The sequence below is a fragment of the Python bivittatus genome, unplaced genomic scaffold (genome assembly GCF_059951505.1).
Source record: "Python bivittatus isolate LINGU-HERP-01145 unplaced genomic scaffold, Pbiv_v1 ctg000790_np1212, whole genome shotgun sequence".
Classification (NCBI taxonomy): Eukaryota; Metazoa; Chordata; class Lepidosauria; order Squamata; family Pythonidae; genus Python; species Python bivittatus.
The window spans coordinates 4,409,543-4,425,201 of NW_028277110.1; the positions used below are offsets into that span (position 1 = coordinate 4,409,543).

Here is a 15,659-nt window from a genome sequence, read left to right on the forward strand (position 1 = left end):
GCTTAAAACTTGGTTAATTTAAAGAACTGGCTACATCTGTAAAAACCAGCTTGGGCCTTCAACCCTGCAACAATCTGGACCCCTTCCTGTTACTGTCCCTTAAGGTTGAGGGCACGAAAATAATGTTAGACCTTATTTCTCTGAAAAACCTTCATAGTGCCCACAAAGGAAAGCAAATTATTTCATGTGCATCATAACACAGGAAGGAAGACCTTGTGAAAATTGCATTGTTTATTCAGATTTCAAAATTCAGCTTTCCTTCGTGCAGAATTCTGTGGTGTTTCTTCTTCTTCTTCTTCTTCTTCTTCTTCTTCTTCTTCTTCTTCTTCTTCTTCTTCTTCTTCTTCTTCTTCTTCTTCTTCTTCTTCTTCTTCTTCTTCTCCTTCTCCTTCTCCTTCTCCTTCTCCTTCTCCTTCTCCTTCTCCTCCTCCTCCTCCTCCTCCTTCTCCTCCTCCTCTCCATTCCTTTCCTGAAGGATGGATTATATATCCCCATGAATTAAAGGAAAAGGAGTAGGCGGGGATCGTGGCTTTGCCTTTTTCAATAATGGTATGGGAGGTTGCCTTTTGATCTCCTGTTTTCTCCCCCCCCCCCCCAGCCTTAATTTCCCAAGCCTGAATGTAAAAGATAGCTCACCATTTGTAGAGTTACATTATCAATGGAAATACTTGGATGTTGTCAAGTCACCTTAACTGCACCCTCAAGTGGTTAGAACTGGAATTGTTATGACGCTGGACCAGCCTCAAAGACTTCCCCCCATTTGTTTCTTTCCTTGCTTGCTTGCTATCTCTCTTCCACCATCAAGGATCAAATATAAGGATAAAGTCAAGTATAAAATACAGCAAATACAGCAAATACAGTAGCACTGCATGCTATTCGCAGGGAGTCCCATATAGGAATGGCAAACCAAATGCCTAGAATAAGTGACATTCAGCAAAAAGGTTCCCATCTTACTAACCCATAATAATGGATATTCTTGCTAGGGGGAAAGACAGACTGAAGAACTGTACAATCAAGGCACAAACAACCTTTTTTTAGCCCCACAAGCCCCTTTGACTGCGCCATGAATTTCACGGGTGCAATTGTCAAAGATCTCTGGCGCTTATGATTTTAAGGAGGGAGACACAGGGAAACAGTGTAAGCCATTTCATAGGCTAAACCCAGTTTTAAAGCAAAGCAGAAAAAAGGTCATCCAGGTGGTAATAATGGGGTGTCCTTGTCAGCCCCACCCTCTGCAATTCTCACTCCTCACCCATGAGAAATGCAATTCCTGGTGACCAAAAAGACCAAAAAAACCCCCCAAACCAGGTATTTCTTGGCTTGGCTATGCTGGCTGGGGCTGATGGGAGTTGGATGCCCACATCTGGAAGTCACCAAGTTCAGGGAAGCTGGGATGGAATTAGTTTCGGCCCTAACAGACAAGGCTGTCTGCAGAACTGCATTGGGGAACTGTCCAGCAAAGTGGATGCTGAAAACATGATTGTATCTTCACTGCAATAACAACCCTGATGTGAAAAACCAGTCTTCCTATTGTGCTGATTTGCTGGTTCCACCACTGTTAATTTTTTTCCCCCTGGAAGTTGGGAAAAAGCTCCAGATGCCTGTAAACAGAGGGCCATTGTGCCATTCTCTTCTTCAAGAGAAATCAGAAGTAAACAAGGGAAGGAACTTTCACGAACAACCTCAGTTGTAAACTGTTTGCATTTATAAATCTCCTAGCATAAGTACCCCTGTGTTGTCAGACGATGTTTGTAGTTGGGAAAGGTAGGGTAGAGTGTCGTATCTGGGTTGAGAAAGGGTGAATCTGCTTTCTCAGATGTTTTCTCCCCAAAAGAGACAGTTTGTGTTTGCTTACTTTATCCCAATGTAGTCTTGAAAATACTGTTTCCTTAAATATGCATTTTGTGTATGGGTTTTCGGTTGCAAATTAGATTCTCAGACTTTAGGAAATGTGGAATTTAGGAGCTACTTAGCTTCTTGTACACCTACAGGTTTACGAAATGCAAATTTCTTGTCCATCCCTTGGTAGGATCTGTCTTCCCAACCGGATGGCCTCCAGATATGTTGAAATGCAACTCCAATCACTCACACTGCCTAGAGATAATGGTAGCTGTAGTCCAACACATCTGGAAAGCACCAGATGGGGAAAGGCTGTTTGGATTCATAGTTCCCCTTAGAAACAAGGGTCAAGTGTCGGGCCGTGCTCAAAAGGCAGACTTCGAAGACTGGAAAGGGAGATATTTCTGCATCTGAGAAGCCCTGTTTCTTTCTTCTTTGGGTTTTATTTAAGGCTAGTCTTAATATTATCTTCACTGACTCACTTCAGGGCAGGATTTCCTGGAAGAAGTCTAGGGTTGTGCGTAGCAGAATGAGCAAGAAAACTCACAAATCCAGCAGCATTCAGTTATCCTGGTTTTATTCTTTCCTGCCCAATGGAATGTTGGAAAGAAATAATGTCAAGGGCTCAGGACTCTGCCAGCAGATAACTCTCTCAAAACTGAGCAGAATGGGGTCCTCTTCCATCCTCCTCCTTGGTCATGAGACCTAGAGCACAACTACTTTTAAGAGGTTGGAAAGGATTCGGGAGCTCTTTTCACAGCTTTTCCCTACCTTGTTATTTTTTCCAAACTCAACAACATTGAAAAAAAAAATTGTAAAGGCGGTCTGACTCTGTCCATCTGCCAGCACAACTCTTTGAGATGATAGATAGATAGATAGATAGATAGATAGATAGATAGATAGATAGATAGATGGATGGATGGATGGATGGATGGATGGATGGATGGATGGATGGATGGATGGATGGATGATAGATAGATAGATAGATAGATAGATAGATAGATAGATAGATAGATAGATAGGCAGACAACACAGACACAGAGAGATACAACATGATGGGAGAGCAGAAATAAATGTAAACATTTTTATTTTATTTTATTTATTTTATTTTTATGACTGCCCATCTTAAGAACACAACTCTGGACAGCTCACAACAACAACAAAAACCAGAAAACAATAAAAACAATAAAAACAAAAACCTGGCACCTCAGATGCTCTCCTTCTTAGATGCACCCAACAGAATCATCCATAGGCTCCCATCTGGCCCTATCCTAGCACTTCGGGGAAGGACTAGGAAGAACTATGGCCTTCCAGAAGGCTAAAGGGTGGGGGGCTGCCAGAGCCTTGGGGGAAGAGTGTTCCACAGGGCAGTGTCACAATGACGAAAATGCGGAATCTCCTACAGCCCCTTCTTAGTAAAAAGGTTGGTGAGATTTCCAGAAACCACGTTTCTCCGACCTTGTTGAATAGGTAAAATAATGCACAGTGGGTTAGATCCAGGTCTTGTCCTGTTTAGGGTTTGCCCACTAAACTCCGTGGGAGGTAGGCCTTGCAGTTTCTCAGAGTTGGGTCCCCTCCCCGCCCCCAGCTTCTATTTCTCTGTCTCATTCTTTGGGTGCCTGAAAGTTCTCTTGGAGGTTTGAAAGATAAGTTGTCTTTCATAAAATTGAATGAGAACTGGTAGGGGGAAAGTGCAGCAGAATTTTTCAGCAACATAATTCTTATTGATTGCAACAGATTTAAGTAAGTCTGCATCTGGGCCAACCTGCTGTTATTTAAATTGGAGGAAGGGGGAGAGAAAGAGAACTACAATGTCCTGAATCTAAAACGATCAACCTGCATGCTGTGTTTCTTGCTTCATAGACTCATTCTGATGAGAAAAAAAAAAAATCTGGGGTGGTGGGACTTCTAAGGAAGACACTGGCCGCTGATGTCTAGATTAAGGTTGCCATTGCCAAGTGTTTGGATCAACTGCAGGTTTCAAACACAGGGATTAACTCAGCTTCATCAGTTGCTTTAAGTCAGAATCACGATCTGATAGTCTAGTCTACTTTGCAGCATTGTTGGTCTAAAAATTAAGGATGAATAGCAGGTCATTTCTATCAACAGCCAAACAAGCTTGCTTCTCTGCACAGTTGTGATGTTCCATTTTTGTGTCCTGCAGATCAGTCAGAGCCTTTTGTGCAGCCCCACACAAATTATCCAGATTTCATCTATGTGCAGAATATTACAGGGGTGATCAATGTGCCATGTCGTGTCACCTCCCCAGAGATCAAGCCAGAACTGCTGATGGTGAGTATTACCTGGTGTTAGCTTTGTCATTTCTGAGTCTTCTCACGACCCTCACCAAATATGGTAGCTTTCAAGGGTAACTATTGATAAATAGGTAAATGAGGATTAATTTGCTCAGTTTGATGGGCTGCTTTTAGCAACAGATTTCCAATCTGGAAAATTTCCATTCTGGTCCAGACAATTTAGGGAAGCATGGGAAAATAAATCTATGCTCTTTAAGGAACTCAAGTCTACTATATGAGAACCAAGTTTTTTAAGCATGACAGAAAAATCTATCGTATTGTATATTTTGGGCTTCTATTAAAGCTTTTCTAAGATAAGTGCAATTCCTATTTGTTCCCCACTCTGGATTTTTTTTCCCTGTGGAAGAATACTTGCTAGAATTTGTTCCAGATAGGATCCTGGTAGAAGCAAAATCCTAAATTTGCTCCCATCAGGATTTTGAGATGGCTTTGGTTAATTTTCTGGGTGCTCTTAAAAAGCAGCAGACGAAGTATGGTTCTTGTTTCCTGAGCTGGGCCTGCTGGAAGACAGAAGGAGAAGGAGAATTGTTTTATTGCAAGATAATATAGGGCACCACCCTAGAAAGAGGGAGCTTTATTTTGATGACATGTGGAAAAACTCTTCTGCTTCCCCCCCCCCCCCCCATTGGGTCTCATTCAATAGAACTTGATTTCAATTTTTCTTTTAAAGAAGGAGAGAATTTTGGTGACTTTCTTATGGGTGGAGAATACTATTGTTCTGGTTCTTTGTTATAAAGCAACTAAGGGTTGTGTGTGTGTCCTGCCTTTTGTGGTACTGCCCTCATCTCAGTGGCCTGCAGCCTCCCTGGCTTCCCTCTCTTTTCTCCAGTCTCAGGAGGAGGCCTCATGAGGCTTTCTCAGGTTGGGTGTGTGGGCAGCCTGGGAAGTTTCAAGGTGATGCAGATACACATAACAGCAGTAGGACCTTCTCTACCTCCAGCAACGAAGCAGGCTTAAGAATACCACCAATAAAACTGGTCCTATAGCAGCTGAGTTTGCTCTCATGTAATTTTAACTCAAAGATCAGTCTTCCTCTGAAGCAAAGTAACTGACAGATAAGTGGAACGCTGCTCTACTTCAAAGAGCACAGCGATGTGCATTAAGTTGCCTCTTCCTCTTCTGGTGCAGAGAAATTTATCCAGGATTCACCTCTGGCTTCTTAGAAGCTGCTTGTGATGTCGAATGCTCTTCAGATAATCTCAGTGTCTCGAATGCAGACTAATCATGTGCATTTCATCTCAGTGTTTGATGGTTGGCATTTAGCATGCGTTTCAGAGCTGCTAGGGGATGGCATTTGATGCTGTAGTAGAACTGAGGCTAGGCAGGCAGTGGGGACAGTATTTGATGGATGCCAGTGGGGGCATTTCATACCTGCCCAAGCAATAAAAAAAATGCCAAGAATGAGAAAGCACTCCAATTTCAATGTTGAGGTGAAACAGTGCTTTCTTCAGGAGAGAGCAATTTCCCCTCATAAAATACTCTGTCCAAAACACACACACACACACACACACACACACACACACTTGTTTTCATAATCTTGAAATGAAACCCATTCTTGGCTTTTTCTCTCTCTCTCTCCTTCTTGGCTGGTGTAGCAACAGCTCTGGCTTTCTGTAAATGTTGACTTAACATCTCTGTTGACTTTTGTCAAACTACATGGAGAATTAATATCAGCCTAGCAGCCTCCCAGAAACCTGAAGATCGCATCTCCTTGAGGAAAGAGCAAGGAGTTCAGATGCCTTATTTCTGATCTTTCCCACCTCTGGAGCTGAATCAAACCTTTCCCACTTGTTTCTCGGTCCTGAACTGGAGGATCTCGTCCTAGACCTTTGGAGGGATGGGCAGATGTTTCCATTTTGGGCTGCTAGGACGTCTGGGCTGAAGACGTTGTTCTTCCTCCTTCGAAGGAGACAGAAGGGGTGGGGGGCTGACATTCAGACACAGAAAGGAAGGTGTCTCTTCCCCTGGCTTGAGAGACTCTCCAGAAGAGCGGATAAGCCTTTCGGTAGAGGTGTGTTTACCTTGGGCGCTCATCTTTCTGTTCCCATTTAAGGAAAGCCGGCTTGTTATTTTGGCCTTGTCTGGAAATACTGTGTGTGGAGCCGTGTTGGCGGCTTCCTTTACTCACAGGAAACTGAGGGGGGAGGGAAGGAAGGAGTCAAACGATTTGACAAATTTAGAACATCCTCCTCCAAATTTAATAACTGCTCAGTGATAAAGCTGCAGGAAAGAGGGGGAGAAAAATAGCATCAAGGCCTTTTAAAGGTTGGGGTAAAATCAACTGTGGTTCCTCTTCTCTTTTCATAACAATACAACTTTTTAATATTGCATGAGGAGCTTCATTTAATATGTGGAATAGGGGTGTGTGTATCTATATCTATCATATCTATATGCAGTATTTCTATATATATATTTTAATTGGACCATCAGGGAATCCTCAAATGCAGAGTTACAATATTCAGCCCCATTCTGTTTCATGATTCCTGAAACAATATACTTTCCCCCTCCTAAATTACATTTCTGATGTTTCCATTATCTTTTAAAATGACTGCACTCTATCCTCCTTAAATATTTATGGGAAATTCTATGGATTGCTAATGCTAGAAAGAAGTTCATTCCTCATGTCAGTTGACTGATTAGTTCTGGAGCTGGACTTGAAATTCAACCTTCTCGACGCACACACACACACGCAATATAAAATTCATGTGGGACAAAGCCATGTGGGCTATTCCTTCCCACGGGGCCTGATTTATTGCCTGAGAAAACCTCAGAAAGGAAACAATGATTGCTCAGAATCTTCTAATTTTGTTCTGATCTGCCCTGACCCTTTGCCAATAAATGCTATTAATGCAGGGAAAAAAGTGCATTGGTGCAGGGTTGTCCACAGGGGAAGAGTCCAAAAAATCAAGAAAGATCGCAAGATCCAAGCCCCACCCCTTTTCTTCCGTGGGTTGCATATAGAAAGGGGTGGAGGTTCCATCACGTGATCATGGATTTTTTCATTTTCAAAAATGCTTATTGGTTCCATTTTAATGCCGCCAAACTCCAACCGACTCTGGGATGCCTGACTGAGCTCCTGACTGCAAACCAGGGATAACCTTCAACCTAAAACAGAGATGCGGCCAACTCAACTGTCCCTTCTTTGCATTTTACAATGGTAGCCTCGTAAAGTGGCAAGCCCATTGTTCAATAAATAAATGAAATTAACATATGAAAGGAAAAATGCTTCCAGACTCTAGTTTTTTTTATTACAAAAGAAGAATTTGAAGAGGGGGAGAGAGAGAGAGACCTGGAAGATCCATGGGTTTCCATTTCAAGCTTGGATAAAGGACACCTCCACCACTGCCCCCCCCCCAAAAAAGAATGAAAAAGGAGTTCTGCCCTTATTCTACAGAACATTCCCTTGAGAATAAGCACCATTATTTGGCATGGAAGAGAAAACATTTGCCAAACTAAAAATTACACTTCTGTGGCTACGCAATGTTTTTAAAAGATGTGCTTCGTAGGTAGTACTTCTTGATATCTCATTCTGGCTGGACATTTGTACCTCTGCAGCTGGAAGGCCCTGATTTCTAATCCAAAGTCCTCTTCAAGCCACAGCCAACATAGGAGGATGAATGGCCTGACTTAACATGAAGCATTGCCCCGTGTTCTCTTTTTCCAGGGTGAAAGCAGGGGATTATATAGGAGACAAGTTGGACGAACAGGTCTCATGGCCAGTGATGGTGACATCTATAGTTTTTGGGCAGCATTTCAACATGATTGGAATTTGTAGGTATGGGAGATAAAGTTCATAAGAGCGCAAGAAGGAGAAGTCAAGATTGAGGAAGACCCTGGAAGTGAGAACTGAAGGGCACCAAACTACAGAGGGGCATGGCAGGATTCCAGATGTCCTTGTTGTTCCAGCACAAATCAGCTGGGACAGGAAACTGATTGATAGCTCTTCCTGTTGAGGAGGAGCTAATGATCTGCTTTTTGTTCCAGGAACATAGGAAGCTCAGCTATCTAGGCAAGATCTTGTGAGATCCAGTTGAGAGGCTCTGTACAAGAACCAGATATATACCCAACCTAAGGCAAATTGTTATTCTGGAAAAGGAAATAGCAATCATTACACTAAGCTAAAAGAAGCTTACAAACCACAGTGGCTAGGTTCTAATGATTAAGTTGAAGACTGACTAGTGTCTGTTCACCATGCCACCAACCAAAATCAATGGGGATGATGAAGGTAGGTCAGAAATCTACTGTATAGGTCCACCAAGAAGTTCCTTCTCTCCTCCTTTTTTGCCTTTAACAAAAACCTGTCATATTTACAATATTGCTTGGCTGCTTAAATTTATCTTTTCACTTAGCTGTGCTGCATACTCCTTTAAAACCCTCTCTTGAAATGTGGCGTGATGCACCAAAGTAAATAATATAAATTCAGATCATAGAAGGCTAGCATATAATAACTGTATTGCACGCCACACTTAACCATCTTAACAGAATCATAATTCACTTAATTATCCCCAATTTCTGGGTGCTATGATACATTGATCCACAAACTAGCCATGTGGTTGGATTTGTGCAACATGTTGGGCTAAAATGCGGTTGCTTCATTTATGGTTATGGTGTATTGGACAAACAGAGCCACTGATTTGATCCATTGACTGGTCTACCTCAGTGTTCTTGACCCTGACTAGCAGCAATCCAGACTCTCAGGGAGAATTTCTGTAGTTGTGTTTGGAGATGCCAGTCATTGAACTGGGGAACTACAATGCGTGATTTACTGCTCCTTAAGTGAAGAAAGGGAAACAAGAGATGAGTCTGAACAGAACTGAACTAGAGATGCACAAAATGTTTTGCAATATTCCATCTTTGGGAAGATGATATTCTGACCTTACTAGAAGTGGTCCAAGCTCAAAACATCCCATTCCTGCATGGAGTTTGAAATTGCCCTTTTGGGGAGTGGGCCACTTCTGGTAAGTCTGTGAGAGACACATCTGATGTCAGAACACTTTCAGTAAATCTGGAATGGGCCTTAGAATACCCGTCTCCAGATCTGCGATGGAATGTGAGGGCGACCTTGGAAGACATGGAGAAGAGATGCCCTCTAGGGAACGATCAGATAAAAGAGAAGGGAGTCCGCAAAGAGTAATGGCCAGAAAAAGAAACTTAGGAAGGACCTGCCCTAACTACTCAGGCCGTAAATAGGGAGGCCAGGAGATTCGTACTTTCAGACTTGCAAGATTCAGTTAATGTAGCCTTACAATAAAGTAGAATTAGTCCATCTGGGCACGCTTCCTGTCTGGTTAACTTGGGAGGGCTGACAAGATCAGAGCAGGACATCTCAGGTTTCGGACATTTCACGATCAAAACAGGTTGAGCCCTTCTGTATTACATCTACTGTAGCCTTATCTCAGACCAAAAAAAAAAAAAAACAGTACCTTTATGTCTGCCTTTTTTTCTTTAGCATCTTTCCCCCAGTTCTTTCACCTATGAGAAGAAGGAATGGGACCCAAAGAAAGGATTCCTTATCACTTCACCCTCCTTTGAGTTCTTTAGTAGCATGCTCAAATGCATTGCTACAGTCAACGGGAAGGAACATGCCACTTACTACCTACCACAGAAAGTGGGTGAGTGCTTACTGCCTTTGCTCTGTGTGATGAAAACCTCCCCACTCTCTTTTTGGACATGATTTCCCACTGCTGGACTCTATTCTGGACTAACTTGATTTCAGTTATGGAAATCAAATGGATTTGCTTCCATAAACCCCCCTCAAAGTCCTACCAATGCTGGTAGGATGTTCTCCATGGAATGGATATGGCTGAAGGGTCATCAAGTACAGTAGTAGATTCTGCATGTGGCACTCAACATTGTTGGAGTGGATGTTTGATCATTGACTTTCTTATTTATTTTAGTGAACAGGGTTTGGAACCTGACTGTGAAAGCAGCTCCCAAAAAACTTCTGGTTGGAGAAACCCTCAACTTGAAATGCAAAGCAGAGACTTACGTAAATGGACGGATAGCACTTATATGGAAATTTCCAGGAAAGAGAGTGAGTCATTCCAATCTGTCCCTTAGTTGGGGCAAGTCCTTTGCCTGCTTAAAGTGTGTGCCTCTTTTCTGAAGATTTGTGGCCTTGGTTCTTCAGAAATGGATCCACTGCATGTTCGTTAGCTTTCCTAAATAAACATTCAATTGCCCATTGTTGACCAAGGGGCTTAAACTATATCAGTAGAGGACTACAAATAAGCATGGAAAGAAGGATTAAAAATGTCTGTACCACTAAATAAACACGAGGCGTGCACCCCGCCTTTTAAAGTTAGAAAAACAAATCAGAATGTTTGTGGTAGTGCAAGACTCATTAAAGGACAGGGACCTCTTTTTAGAACACCTCCTGGACTGTCCATGGGATTTCTCAGTGATCCATAAAATCCCAGAAAAGAAAATTACTCCTTGAAGTGCCTTTTAAACATTAAACAAGGAAGAAGGGACTCCTTGGTCATCTTCTAAGACTCTTGAAGTCTACTCCCATCAATCCTACCATGCACACATCTGGCAAAGGACATAATGATATTCCCCTTTATGGATTTTTAATTTGGAGATTTTGAACTGAGCTCAGTGCAAGTTTTTCTGTGCCTCTCTCTTGTCCCTTCTAGGAACCAAGGCCAATAAAGAATATTGTCTGGGGAACCACCTTTGTCAAAGTCTCTAGTAATGTAACTATCATGAATGTTACAATGGAGGATAAAGGGCATTATATATGCGAAGCAATCAATACATCCGAAGGAGTCATGGAAGTCAATACTACAGTCATAATATACAGTAAGAATGACCTCAAAATGGGATGACCAAATAGAAATGGGTGTCGAAAGAGGTGTGGTCAGGAAATGCCACTTTTGTGCAAGCTGCCAGGACCACATTATATGATTCCCTCCCTTGCTGATAAGGCCCCTCCAGAACCAACATAGCTCCCTCCTTTGAGAAAGCTTCATACCTTCCAACCTCAATGTTGACTTAAATCAGCCTCATTCATCACCCAAGCCAGCAGTCTTAGCATTTCCAACTTCCCCCAGCCCAGTTAATTTGCACCAAAGTTGCTTTGTTGGGGGGGGGGGTGCGGGAGAGGAGGTCTCAATTTTTTGGTCAACATTGGTGGCTAAAAATAAGTAATTTCTTCTGCTCCATCAACTTCCCAGTTGCTTATATCACAATCTCTGTGGTTTAGACTCAGCACCTGTCCTCAGTCTCCATTCTGCCACCATCATTTTTAGACTCCAAGCTAGTCAGAGGGTCCATCCGGGCAAAATCTCATGCAATATTCTAAATTTGCACCTATGTATATCTTGAAGGATATACCAGGGAATAATAGCTTTTCATTTTTGTAGCTACCTTCAAGAAATTCCAGAAATGTTTCATAATATATTGTCATTTTGAAAAATATTGTGTTCACAGCTGAAACCAAACAAAAATCACCCTTCAGTGGCGTGGACCATCTGCTGCTGTGTGGTGTTGATATATTTTAATAATTCCCCAATTGTGGGTCAGGAAAAAAAATGATTGCATGCTATGAGAAAGCCATTAATTCAAGAGTTAAAAGAAATACTGTCCACAAAAGATTGTGCCTGTGTGTTGTTTCCTTCACCAGCCTTCACTTAGAATGGGTGTTTTTAAAATGTCCCTGTTGCTTTCATACGTTGAATGTTCTTCACAATTACTTACAGATCAAGCTGTGCCTCAGAGTTAAATTAATAAAATGTCACTACACCCATGAAAAATAAATACCACATGCTTTAAAAGACATAAGAATGGCCATCCCATTTCTTGCTTTTTCCCATATCACATCTGCCTTGTTGTCTCTTCTTCTTACCTGCTATCTTTTGCACAATTGTATTTTAATGCCCAGAAGAACATTTGGGCAAATTTGGAATTAACTTTTACTCTCTTTCTTCTTTATTGAAGAACAAGCTTTCATTAATTTTGCCAAAAAGAAACAACAACTGTATTATGAGGCCCATGAAGGGCAAAAAGTACTGAAGCTGGTTTGGAAGGCTGATGCTTTTCCTCCTCCTGATGTGACTTGGTAAGGACTAAGAAGGGGCTCCTAAACTGCAGCAAAATTCATATTTGGGGAAACAGTATAATTGCAATTGTTTACATCTCCTCCTCCCCCTCCTTCCCCTCCTCTTCCTCTTCCTCCTCCTCCTCCTCCTCCTCCTCCTCCTCCTCCTCCTCCTCCTCCTCCTCCTCCTCTTCTTCTCCTTCCTCCTCCTCCTCCTCCCCCCTCCTCCTCCAAGACACTGTACACAATACTTTCCTCTAATCTCATATATGAGGATGTTTTCAGACAGTTTGATAATTAAATGAAGGTTTCAACCTGGATGTCCTATGCTGTTCAATGAGCCCTTCCCTTGGGTACCTTCATACCAAAATCTATCTACCAAGATTTTTCTAGCCTTGCAAGACAAGCTTCACTTTCTCTTCTCACGTTCAGGGTGCTATAGGATCCCTGTAGATTGTCCGAGTTAAGTTTACTGTTTCACGAGGGCTAAGTTTATGGGTTTTGTTTGTTGCCTTACATCTCTTACCATCCCTTTCCACCCCATTCCCCTGTGACCCTTTTTCCCTGTCTGCTTTTGCTTCCTGCCTGAGATGGTTCTCCTGGAAGACTTGCCTCCTGGCATCTTGGATCAGTAGAAGACAGGATATTCCTGTCACCTCCTTTGCCTTAGACCTTTGCTCAATGCAAGTACCCAATGACTCATCACAGCCATCTCACAAAATGTTCTTCTCCTTTGCAAAACATTTTAGAAGCTGTTTCTTTTCCATCACATGAAATGGGCAGGGCCACAGCATGGAAGAAATCATTTGGCAGACTGGGCTACTTCTGCATGAACACTCTTCACTGCTTAGAAAACAATTTCCAGAAACTAACAAAGCCGGATTAAATATGATTGACAGTCACTTTAACGGCTGTAGGTTTTCACACAATCGGTTAGCCAATTCAGGTACTTCAGAGACGTAAAGAAATAACAACAGCAATATCCAAAATCCAGACCTTATCTCCCTAAGAATAGAGTTCTAGCTTTGATAGGACCAACAAGGAAGGGGGCCAAGAAGCCAGGATTTAGGGTTGCAGGAACAGCTGTGGACCCATAGCATTTCCATGCCCCCAGTACACCCACAAAATGGCAGCGTCTCTCCAGTCCTGCAGCTGACACCAATCGTTGCCTCCCACTCCCCAACTCTCAAACTCAGAGAATGAGCTTTTAAAAGCCTCCTAAATTTGCCAACATAGTTTTCAGTTCCTTGCCAATAGGAGCAGAAAGAAAAATGATTATGCTGTAAACACTGATGTGCTTCTCTTCACTGTCCTTTCCTGCTGCAAGTAACATGGTGGTTTAATGCTTAATAGATTTATTTCAGTCTCAGTTTTTGTGGCCTATGGCCTAATTCTTGGATGGATAGTCTTCAGGTGTGAACATAGTGCATAGTCGAAAAGGTCAGGATGGCGGCTGTGTCACACATAAGAAACAGATAGAACTTCCATGGCACCATCTTGGCCACTATCTTGATTTTTGGGACCACAGCCTCCCAGGCTTTTTACCATAATATCATATTGCAATAGAGCATTCAAACATTAGAGCTTTAAAGTTTTGTTCCCTGTGTCCCTACAATGAAACCTGACCAGAGAGATAAGAATCCAGCTTTGTGAAATGAATGACATTGAAAGCTCACGATCCATTTAATCATCTGATCAAACTCTTTTGCCATCTCTGAATTACATGTCTTCAGTGTGACTCCCTCAGGATTTGTGGGGGCAAAACTGCCAGAATTCTCAGCTATCACCAACAGAGGATGGTCCCCAAACCTCTGAAGTTCACCAGTTGAGAAAAGCTGGTTTGACCTCCAGTGCAAGGAGAAATCAGTCACTGATCACTGGGAATTTACCGTATGATCGGTCTGATTCATGGAAAAGTGGGGAACATTCCACCTGGGCAGGGTGGAGAGGGAACTGGCCTGAACATCTAGGCTATTAGAGAATTAAATTTGCTCTGAAATGTGATGTCCCCTGTTCCTTTGTCTTAGCTGATTTTCATTCCCACCCTTTCTGGTTCAACTAAGGTACAAAGATGGCAACCTGACCAAAGCGAGTGACTGCTATGAATTAGACCCTGTGAGGTACAGGATAATCATCAGGGATGTGAGACCGAAGCATGCTGGGAACTTTACCCTACATTTGAAGAACACGAAGTATGGCCTCTATAAAAACCTCACCATCCAACTTGTTGTCCTTGGTAAGTTTCTAGCTTATTCCTTTTCTTCCAGGGTGCAAGGCCAGACAAAAGTGCAAAGCAGAAGGACCACACATTTAGTTGGCCTGTAGACCTAGAACAAATACTCAAGGATGATACTATTATGGCTAGTACTATCATTATATGACTATTTCACTATTTCTACTGCAACTGCTATTCCTACCATCATTATTCTAGTGCCATGCTGGGTCAGCAACAAAAATTCAGAACTGACAGGTCACTGCAAAAATGGCATCTAGTCAATATGCTATCAAGGCAAAAGGACATTTGAGGGACGATCTATGATGGGAATGGGAGCAGAAAGCTGCTCACACCAGCAAGTCCACTCTTGACCTTTCAAAATTCTCCACCAGATGTGCATCTAGATAAATTGCGTGGACAGTTTCTCCAGAAGAAATTCTCCAACGCTTTCTCAAAGGCAGAAGTCCCTCCCACAGGGACAGCAAAGCTGCTCCTGGAAAAGAGCCCCAGAAAGAGTTCCCACTTGAGGTTTTCCCTTAAGTTTTCATGGAAGCCCCAGAAGCTGTGAAGGCTTCAGACTGCTGGTGAGAGGGTTGTGTAATGACACTGAGGCCATTCACAACTCTGCCTTGACCACGTCATCCCTCTTAAGTGCTGGAAAAGCCCAATCCAGACATGAGAAGGTCATCAACTTTTTCTTCTCCTTCAAGAGCTATTTTGAGAGCACATCCTTTTTCATCAACTGGTAAGGGGAAAAATGCTAGAGGGAACATCCTCGCCTGGCACTCCAATAGAGTAAAACAATTCTAGTTGGTTACTACATGGAAGAAGTAAAAGAAGAATACTGTGATAAGTTTTTGTAAAGTTTTAGCTCACTCTGTATCTTAGCTCAGTCTCAAGTTCTCCCTGGATCTTGAACATCTTTTACAGCACATTTATTTTTGGATTATCAGGGTGACACAGGGTTGACCATCCTTCCTGGGGTCAAAATGGTTACACTGGACAGCATCGCAACTATTTCTTCTAGGCCATTGTTGAATGTGCTGGTAGTTGCAATATACTAAGTGCTCCTTGACTTGGACTTCCTTTCCTTTGGTTTGAAAAGTCAAGAGCCCAGGCAAGACTAGTGGCCTTTACACAGTAGCCCTTATTCTGTAGTGTGAATCTGGCCTGTCAGATTTTGGTTGATGCCAGAATTCCTTCTCAGTAGGTTGAGTTGAGCTTCTCTGTTTTGGGCCTGAGGGCAATT

The 15,659-nt window shown here is 42.5% G+C and overlaps 1 protein-coding gene across 2 annotated transcripts in view; it reads left to right on the forward strand.

The window, feature by feature from the left end:
- Nucleotides 1–15,659, forward strand: part of LOC103057723 (vascular endothelial growth factor receptor kdr-like) — a 166,922-nt gene that overhangs the window by 67,300 nt on the left and 83,963 nt on the right. For both annotated transcript variants that reach the window (XM_088129275.1, XM_088129276.1), the window contains exons 4-9: nt 4,004–4,131; nt 9,604–9,766; nt 10,052–10,188; nt 10,793–10,958; nt 12,096–12,216; nt 14,259–14,431. In XM_088129275.1, coding sequence (XP_087985401.1) covers nt 4,004–4,131; nt 9,604–9,766; nt 10,052–10,188; nt 10,793–10,958; nt 12,096–12,216; nt 14,259–14,431 — 888 coding nt within the window. The remainder of the gene's footprint in view (nt 1–4,003; nt 4,132–9,603; nt 9,767–10,051; nt 10,189–10,792; nt 10,959–12,095; nt 12,217–14,258; nt 14,432–15,659) is intronic.